Source organism: Doryrhamphus excisus, chromosome 1 (genome assembly GCF_030265055.1).
Source record: "Doryrhamphus excisus isolate RoL2022-K1 chromosome 1, RoL_Dexc_1.0, whole genome shotgun sequence".
Classification (NCBI taxonomy): Eukaryota; Metazoa; Chordata; class Actinopteri; order Syngnathiformes; family Syngnathidae; genus Doryrhamphus; species Doryrhamphus excisus.
The window spans coordinates 3,421,028-3,430,947 of NC_080466.1; the positions used below are offsets into that span (position 1 = coordinate 3,421,028).

Here is a 9,920-nt window from a genome sequence, read left to right on the forward strand (position 1 = left end):
AAATGAATTCCAAACTTGTATGTATCACATAAGATGACGAAGAACCTATAACCGTAAAATGTTTGTTTTACTCAACACACACAAAAAGTTTCTCATGGTCCAATACTTTCCTCCAGTCCAAGTTCTTCCGTTGCGGTCTGTCGCTTGTGCTCCATCAGCCTGGCGGACTCTCCCGGTCGGGGGCCGCGTTAACGAGCTGCTCCTCCTTGTTTTGGGGATTTACCCCGGGGCGCAATGACCACTGGTCGCAGCGAGGAGGCTACGAAGATTACGATGCTATGTCGATGTCGATGTTATGTGCTCCAAAACACCACTGGAAGGCACACAGCCACTCACAGAGGACCCGGACTACATGGGAACATTTCTCCTGTGGGACCAATTACACACCGACATGACACATTTGGATGTCTAAACTAAAAAAGGTAAGGTGATATTTCCCTTTAAGTATCCTTATAAAGTAATACCGATTTGTTATATGAGGAATTAAATCGAACCGACACAGTTTAGCTGTCGTATTAGTTATTCAAGTGATGCTAACAATTCACCCCCTATGCCAGGGGTCTCAAACACGCGGCCCGCGGGCCAAATGTGGCCCGCAGGACACTAGTTTGAGGCCCCTGCCTTGATATGAAAGTTTAATGTTAGTGCGGCCCGCGCAAGTTTGATATGGATGCTGTATGGTATCATGTACCCAGAAAAAAATTATTACGTTTTTGATTAATGTTCATGTTAAAGGTTAAATAACTGTTAATAGTTATCCTCCCTATCCGTGTGGAAGTGGTAAGTTTTTGGCTATTTAAAGTTTAAAGGAAATAACTCGAAGGCTACCGTTTAGGTCGCTAGCTGTCTAGTTTGCGAGTTAGCATGTGTCTCAAGACCCTGCAGTTGCGCAATATGTTGTAAATAAAAAGAGTATAAATGTGACTATAGTCGTGTTTTGTCATGTCTACAGGGCTCTAATAATGCTTTGTTCATTTTAATCTGAAAAAAAAATAATTTGTCTACCCACCAACTATATGTGGTTTCTTAAGTTTTTATTATTTGCCGTTTTATTATTATTGTTATATTTATTTATTACTGATTTAATTTCTTTATTCTTGATTTGTTTATTTATTTTTCATCTTATTTTGTGTAGAAAAATAAAAATGAAGATATTTGAGAACAGTGGAATGTTTTATCAGAACTTTTATTGTAGAAAATTGGAACCAAAGCAAAGTTTTAAAAATTTTTTGTTTTTAATAAATGCATTTTTTTTGTTTTTTTTTTGAAAACCTGATGCGGCCCAGTCTCACCCAGACCCTAGCTCCAGTGGCCCCCAGGGAAATTGAGTTTGAGACCCCTGCCCTAGGCACTTATGAGTTGGGGTGAGCGATACTACAAATGTTGGTATCGACTGATACCAAATAAATACACAAACAAAGAACCAGGTATCTTTTCCTTGAGTACAATAGTACAACACACTGATAGTGGGTAGTTGGGCCTTTCCAAAGTTTAACAAGGTTTCTTAATTAGACTTAAAATTATGATAAAGATGCTCATATCAGTGTCTCTTTCAGCGGCTCCTCTCCTTCCCTTGGATTCCAAAGCATACATTTTATTGTGGGGCTGTGCATTGACTCTCACCAATGACCGTCACTTACACGGCCAGGGTGGCAAATGCTCGCTTCTGTGGATTCTCCAAGTTGCTTTTGGTGTGGAAAGGAAGCATCTACAAGGTGCTGTATAAGGAGTTCCTGGCGTTCTTTGCTATGTACACGGCCATTAGCATCACGTACAGGTAACAATAATTAAGATGTCCATGTTTTTTTCTACTTTCATTTTGAATCAGAATCATTTTGTTGTTATTATTTTAAGATTCTTACTACCTGATGATCAGAAGAGATATTTTGAGAAGCTTGCAATTTATTGCAACCACTACGCCAGTCTCATACCGATGTCCTTTGTACTAGGTAAGTACAAGCGGAGGGTACTACAGTATAGTGTCCCACATGTATAACGTCCCCATTCTCCAATCTCTGTGGACAGGTTTCTACGTGACACTAGTGGTGAACCGCTGGTGGAATCAGTACACCAGCATCCCGCTACCCGATCAGCTCATGTGTGTCCTCTCGGGGGGCCTCCAGGGCAGTGATGAGCGGGGACGCCTTCTCAGGCGCACCATGATGCGCTACGCCAGTCTGTCCGCTTTGCTCATTTTGAGATCTGTCAGCACGGCCGTGTTCAAGCGCTTCCCCACCGTGGACCACGTGGTGGAGGCAGGTGAGAATCTTTACTTTTTAACTCATATTTTTAAACTTGTATTATGTTTTTTATATTTTTAGTCCTATTTATGGCGGCACGGTGGTCTAGTGGTTAGCGCGCGGACCTCACAGCTAGGAGACCAGGGTTCAATTCCACCCTCGGCCATCTCTGTGTGGAGTTTGCATGTTCTCCCCCGTGCATGCGTGGGTTTTTTTTCCGGGTACTCCGGTTTCCTCCCACATTCCAAAAACATGCGACTCCAAATTGTCCATAGGTATGAATGTGAGTGTGAATGGTTGTTTGTCTATATGTGCCCTGTGATTGGCTGGCCACCAGTCCAGGGTGTACCCCGCCTCTCGCCCGAGGACAACTGGAATAGGCTCCAGCACCCCTGTGACCCTGAATGAATGAGTCTTTAGCTTTTAACTCCAGTGTTTCCTCAGCGGGGGTCCTCCACATTGGGGGGCTGTGTCGGGTCTGCAGAGGGGGCGCCATCCTTGGGTCCCTTCGACCCGGCCGGATGGGGGTTCCTCCCTTTTAATGTGGGGGTCCGCCTGTCTGTCGGAGTCGGGGGGGCCTGGGTGCTGGTCCCCAGATGGCACGGCCTGCGGCTCCTCCCAGTGTGGACGGCCCCAAAGGTGGCGTTTCCTTGATCCTTGATCCCTTGTCTCCCTACTGTGTGATTGTGTGTGTGTGTGTCTAGTATGGAGGGTGGGAGGGAGCGGCTTTCTTAGTAATTGTTTTTCCTTTTAATTGTGGTAATTGTTTTTAATTCTGTAAAGCACTTTGTGTTGCATGTCTTTGCAGGAAAAGTGCTCTACAAATAAAGTTGATTTGATACTTTCATCATTATTGTTACTGAGAGAAAAGTCAACTTATTGTAGCGTGCCGACGTGTGACACAGAACACATCACAAGGACAAGCACATCTTGAAAAGAACATCTGATAAAATAAGTTATCGGCTCTGTGACGAGACTTGTGTAGCTGTACTCTTCTTTTGTGTTTTTTTTTTCTTCCTCAATGACACATCTTACAGTCTCTTTTTGCCCCCTTAGTCTGAAATCAAATGACCTCATGTACCGGTGATTAAAAACTGCAGGATTCATGACCAGAGAGGAGCGCAAGAAATTCGAAGGCCTCCATTCTCCTTATAATAAATACTGGATCCCTTGTGTGTGGTTCACCAATCTGGCTGCTGTGGCCCGCTGTGAGGGCCGCATCAAGGATGACCATACACTGAAACTGCTACTGGAGGTGTGCAGTCACACACACACACACACACACACACACACACACGGTGATGGCAACAATGCCTCACATGGTATTGTTCATGTTTTTAAACAGGAGCTGAATGTGTTCCGGGGAAAATGCAGCATGCTGTTTCATTATGACATGATCAGTGTTCCTCTGGTCTACACCCAGGTAAGATAAAGCTGACACTTGGTATAGTACTTTGTATAGTACATACAAAATAGTCCCTAAAGTGGTGAGCGTAGACAGGCAGTAATCGTGGGGGTAGGTTTTTAATTACCTGGAAACAAAGAAAAAAACATCTAAAAACATCTTACAAAAAGCAACAAGTGAGTTAGATCATCAAAAACAGATCATCGATTTTCTATACCGCTTATCCTCACGAGTGTCTTTGGGTGAGATGGCCTGGTGGCCAGCCAATCACAGGACACATATAGACAAACAACCATTCACACTCACATTCATACATGGATAATTCGGAGTCACCAATTAACCTAGCATGTTTTTGGAATGTGGGAGGGAACCGGAGTACCCGGAGATAACCCACGCACACACACGGGGAGAACATGCAAACTTCACAAGCGGGGAATCGAACACGGGTCTCCGAGCTGTGTGACACAGCAAACCACAATCACTATCGGCAAGTCATATCATTCATTCATTCATTTTCACGAGAGTACACCCTGGACTGGTCGCCAGCCAATCACAGGACACATATAGACAAACAACCATTCACACTCACATTCATACCTATGGACAATTTGGAGTGGCTAATTAACCTAGCATGTTTTTGGAATGTGGGAGGAAACCGGAGTACCCGGAGAAAACCCACGCATGCACGGGGAGAACATGCAAACTCCACACAGAGATGGCCGAGGGTGGAATTGAACCCTGGTCTCCTAGCTGTGAGGTCTGCGCGCTAACCACTCGACCACCGTGCCGCCCAAGTCATATCAAACAAATAGAAACAAGATGAACAATAAGAACTCTCGGTTTGTAGTCTAATTTCTGGGATTAAAATTGCTTTGTGGGGATCATCTTTAACCTTTTCAAAATACTTCCACACTTTGGATTATTTATTTAGCTACTAAGAATGTTGTCCTAGCGCTCATCTCGGTTCCTTCGGATTATGCAACTGCAGTAGGTGATTTTATAAAGTTGTTGTAAGTACAGTAAACCTCGGATATATCGGACTCGGATATATCGGAAATTCGCTCACAACGGACAGATAAAAAAGAACCGATTTTTCTGTAATGCATTTCCAATAAAAATTCATTGCATATATCGGATTTTTTATAACGGATTTCGCCTATTTCGGACAAAATCTCCAGTCCCGTTCCAATGCATTTCCATGAAATTTCCCTCGCATATATCGGATGGCCGCATCGTGGCGCTCCGATTCGCAGAATCGTGACAGGCCGCTATACGACGTCATTTGCAGCGTTTGCAGCGTTGCCTGCGCGTCCAGGTACATTGGAAACATAGTCAAGGAAGTGCCTTTTTATGACGGATAAAATCCAATTTACGCATATATCGGATTTATATCCGGACATTTTCCGGTATACGCATATAACGGATTTCGCTTATATCGGACAAAACCAGTGGGAGCAATTGAATCCGATATATCCGAGGTTTACTGTATAGGTTTTGTGTTTCACATGCATCAATTTTCTATGCCGCTTAACCTTATTACGGGGTATGATGGAACCTATCACAGCTGAGTCGCCAATTAATCTAACATGCATGGTTTTGGAATGTGGGAAGAATCCGGCGGGGATAGAACATGCAAAAACCAAAAGCAGAAACTCGAACCTAGGTCTTCCCGATCTGACTGTTGACAGTTGAATCAGAGTCCTGTCCTTCAAATAGAATCGTTCGATATTCCAAAACGACCCTACTTGGACTAAGGTTAACCTTGACTTTCCCCTACCTGTTCTAAAGGTGGTGACTTTGGCCGTGTACAGTTTTTTCCTGGTGTGTCTAATCGGTCGTCAGTTCCTGGATCCGGATCAAGGTTATTCAGGACATGACCTTGACCTCTATGTGCCGATCTTCACTTTACTCCAATTCTTTTTTTACGCTGGATGGCTCAAGGTCAGTTGGTGCTTGATCTAAATAATTTGGGTAATTCATGTTCACTGGTATTTCTTTCTCCAACAGGTTGCAGAGCAGCTGATCAACCCCTTTGGAGAAGATGACGATGACTTTGAGACAAATTGGTTGATTGACAGGAATTTCCAGGTTTATTTTGTCACTTGATTTCTTCATCAGAGTGATGTTTTTGTAATTTAACTACAACAATGAGACACTTCATTGACTCATACCTGGCAACATCTACATCAATTCTGGTGTTCCACCAAAGGGGGTGGTATTGTTCTAAAGACTACTGTGGTGCAGCCATGTAGTTTTACTGAGTCAGTTGTGGGTCAGTTGTGAGTGTCTCTGATGATGAAACTGTTCGGATTTATGATTTATTACACATATACTGTATGTGTGTCTGCACGTTCAAACTGCAGGTGTCCATGATGGCGGTGGATGAGATGTACGGAGATCTGCCCATGATGGAACGAGACCGCTACTGGAATGATTCCAACCCTAGACCCCCCTACACGGCCGCAACCCTTTTCGTCCTTCGCAAGCCCTCCTTTCAGGGTTCTACTTTTGACATGGCGTGAGTGTCATAGTTTTCATATTCAGAATTGTTACATTTCGGTGCATTCAACATTCAATGATGGAGCATTCAAGGACCCCTAAACAAAGTGCGAAATCTCAACATTAGACAAAAAAAAACATAATCAGTGAAGGATAAATACGTATATAAACATGTAAACATAGTGGGCTTTTTTTCCCCTTTATTATCACATATTCATAAGATATTATCGACTTACGGTGTGATGTCAGGGAGCATTCAAGGACCCCTAAACAAAGTGCGAAATCTCAACATTAGACAAAAAAAAAACATAATCAGTGAAGGATAAATACATATATAAACATGTAAACATAGTGGGCTTTTTTCCCCTTTATTATCACATATTCATAAGACATTATCGACTTACGGTGAATGAGATGATTTCTTGAAATAAAAAAAGCCCAAAAAATTTTTTTGGACCTAAAATCCACAAATTTGCGGGACTGTATATTATTAATTGTAAATGTACTGGGTCCACTTTGTATACTTAAAAACAAAGGTTTTTGTTGCTATTAGTATCAAAAAAATCATTTTTAAAAAAAAAAGAAGCCCCCCGAGGAACATTTGTAGGGTCAACATTGATGATGTTGGACCTGGAAGGGGGGGTCTAAAATGCGTGATGTCAGGGAGCATTCAAGGACTCATAAACAAAGTGCGAAATCTCAACATTAGACAAAAAAAAAAACATAATCAGTGAAGGATAAAGACATAAACATGTAAACATAGTGGGCTTTTCCCCCTTTATTATCACATATTCATAAGACATTATCGACTTACGGTGAATGACATGATTTCTTGAAATAAAAAAAAGCAAAAAAAACTTTTTTTTTTACCTAAAATCCACAAATTTGACTGTATATTTGACTGTATATGCTTAATTGTAAATGTACTTGGTCCACTTTGTATACTTAAAAACAAAGGTTTTTGTTGCTATTAGTATCAAAAATTCATTTTTAAAAAAAAAGAAGCCCCCAGAAGAACATTTGTAGGGTCAACATTGATGATGTTGGACCTGGAAGAGGGGTCTAAAATGTGTGATGTCAGGGAGCATTCAAGGACCCCTAAACAAAGTGCGAAATCTCGACATTAGACAAAAAAAAAACATAATCAGTGAAGGATAAAGACATAAACAGGTAAAATTAGTGGGCTTTTTTCCCCTTTATTATCACATTTTCATACGATATTATCAACTTACGGTGAATTCGATGATTTCCTGAAATTTTTTTTGACCTAAAATCCACAAATTTGCTGGGCTGTATATGCTTGATTGTGAATGTACTTGGTCCACTTTGTATACTTAAAAACAAAGGTTTTTGTTGCTATTAGTATCAAAAAATCATTTTTTAAAAAAAAGAAGCCCCCAGAAGAACATTTGTAGGGTCAACATTGATGATGTTGGACCTGGAAGAGGGGTCTAAAATGTGTGATGTCAGGGAGCATTCAAAGACCCATAAAGAAAGTGTGAAATCTCGACATTTGGCAAAAAAAAAAAAAAAAACCATAATCAGTGACGGATAAAGACAAATTTAGTGGGTTTTTTCGTTTATTATCACATTTTCATAAGACATTATCGACTTACGGTGAATTAGATGATTTCCTGAAATAAAAATTGAGCCAAAAATGTTTTTTTGACCTAAAATCTTTGCTAATTTGAATATTTGTCAATGACAACACGACTGATCACAAAATTCAATGAAACTTTATATGATTAGGATAGAACAAAAATCTATATGATCCTGTGTGAAAAAGTGATTACCACCCTTAGTTGCTTGCAATGACTTATCTTTGCAGAATTGTTGTAATTCAGTCACATTAGAGGGTTTTTCCAGCATGAAGTGCCTTTTTAAGATCATGCCACAGCATCTCAATAGGATTCAGGTCAGGACTTTGACTAGGCCACTCCAAAGTCTTCATGGAGTGTTTTGGATCATTGTCCTGCTGCAGAACCCAAGTTGATTTCAGCTTGAGGTCACAAACAGATTCTCTTTCAGGATTTTTTGGTAGACAGCAAAATTCACTGCAAGTCTTCCAGAGCTTGAAGCAGCAAAACAGCCCCAGACCGTTACACTACTACCACCATATTTCACTGTTGGTTTTCTCAAATGTGGGGTTAGTTTTACACCAGATGTAATGGGACATACACACCTTACTAAAAGTTTTTACACAGGGTTTGTATTTATTTCTCCTTAATGATAAAAAAAAAACTTTAATTGAAAACTACATTTTGTGTTCAGTTGTGTTGTCATTGACTAATATTTAAATGTTTTGATGACCTGACACATTTAAACTCTCTCACTACGGTATGTACACATTAAACTTTAAGACATAAGTAATAACTAAGGCGCCAGTCTCAAAAGGAATGTTCCATTATTGGTGATGTAAGAATACATTATCAAGTCCTGATAGGACGGAATGACCAAACACCATGAGTGGTTATCAGAGAACTAACAGAACTCCCTGTGCTCTCCGACAGGATTCCCAAAGAGGAGATGCACTTCCAGCCCCTGGAGGAGATAGCGGAGAACATCGAGGAGTCAGTGAGCCGTCACCCAAACATGGCTCTCTTCAACCGACTCCTTAATGCGGCTCCGTCGCCCGGCGGCCTCATGAGCGGAGCTCTGCGCCGCACCTCGGCTCAGCTGCAGCAGCTCCATCACTCCCCCAGCATCGACCAGTGCATCAGCGACGATGATGACAGTGAAAGTTGTAAGATAGGTAAAGGGGGGTCTTTGCCGTCTGGGTTGGGGCAAGACACCCAAAGCACTATTTGCAGTTTCAGGGAGGAAAAAATTGCCAGAGTCCCTCTGCTGGATATTCAGTTTGATGGACAAGACGCAGACGCCATCAGCCAGACGGATCATAGAAAATACGGACAACGGGTGGAAGATGCAAAGGAGGAGGAAGAAGAAATGCCGGACATCCAGCCTCCTGTGTCGCTCCTTCCTCCTCCTCCTCCTCCTCCTCCTCCTCCTCCTATCTCGAGAGAAACTCGACCAGCCTCCACCATTCCAATTACCCCCCAACACCCCTCTGCTTTCCTATTTAACCCCTCTTCCACTCACCTGGAGCACTGCAGCTCCCAGCCTATTATCAACCACCACAGAGCTGCACCCGCCATCGCCAAACCTTCTTTGTGTCAGCACAACATCTCCTTTCTCGCCGTGCCATCTTTTGAGCCCCAGCGCTTCCGAAGTGTCAGCATGGGATCGGAGCTGACTGGGACTTAGCTGCACAACACTTGAAATTTGCTACTATAATTTGCTACTATAATGCTGGATTCAGTGCACCTGAAATGAATCATATACAGTGGATCCCCGCACATTATCATTATTCAGGAAATTGGTTGATTTTTTGCTAATAAAATGGTAATGGTAATGGTTTTATTTCATTTCAACATGCATCAGATTACAATTGAGTGCATCCCATAATCAGTTCCCAGTTCCACATGTCCAAAAGGAGTAGGAAGAAGCAAAGCTTATTAAATCCTACCCCTCCATCTGGTACTTTTACAATCAGTAACTGTTACATTTGTTCACTTCCTGCTTTCCATAATACAGTTTTTCATTCATTCATTCATTCATTCATTTTCTACCGCTTTTCCTCACGAGGGTCGCGGGGGTGCTGGAGCCTATCCCAGCTGTCTTCGGGCGTAAGGCGGGGTACACCCTGGACTGGTCGCCAGCCAATCACAGGGCACATATAGACAAACAACCATTCACACTCACATTCATACCTATGG

At 42.1% G+C, this 9,920-nt stretch overlaps 1 protein-coding gene across 1 annotated transcript; it reads left to right on the plus strand.

The window, feature by feature from the left end:
• Positions 1-245: 245 nt before the first annotated feature.
• Positions 246-9,493, plus strand: best2 (bestrophin 2). Its single transcript, XM_058078501.1, has 10 exons — positions 246-422; positions 1,557-1,777; positions 1,855-1,949; positions 2,026-2,259; positions 3,341-3,495; positions 3,586-3,663; positions 5,434-5,586; positions 5,653-5,733; positions 6,009-6,163; positions 8,655-9,493. The coding sequence occupies exons 2-10, from the start codon at positions 1,626-1,628 to the stop codon at positions 9,406-9,408; spliced, it is 1,857 nt and encodes a 618-aa protein (XP_057934484.1). The 5' UTR covers positions 246-422; positions 1,557-1,625; the 3' UTR covers positions 9,409-9,493.
• The last annotated feature ends 427 nt before the right edge of the window (positions 9,494-9,920 follow it).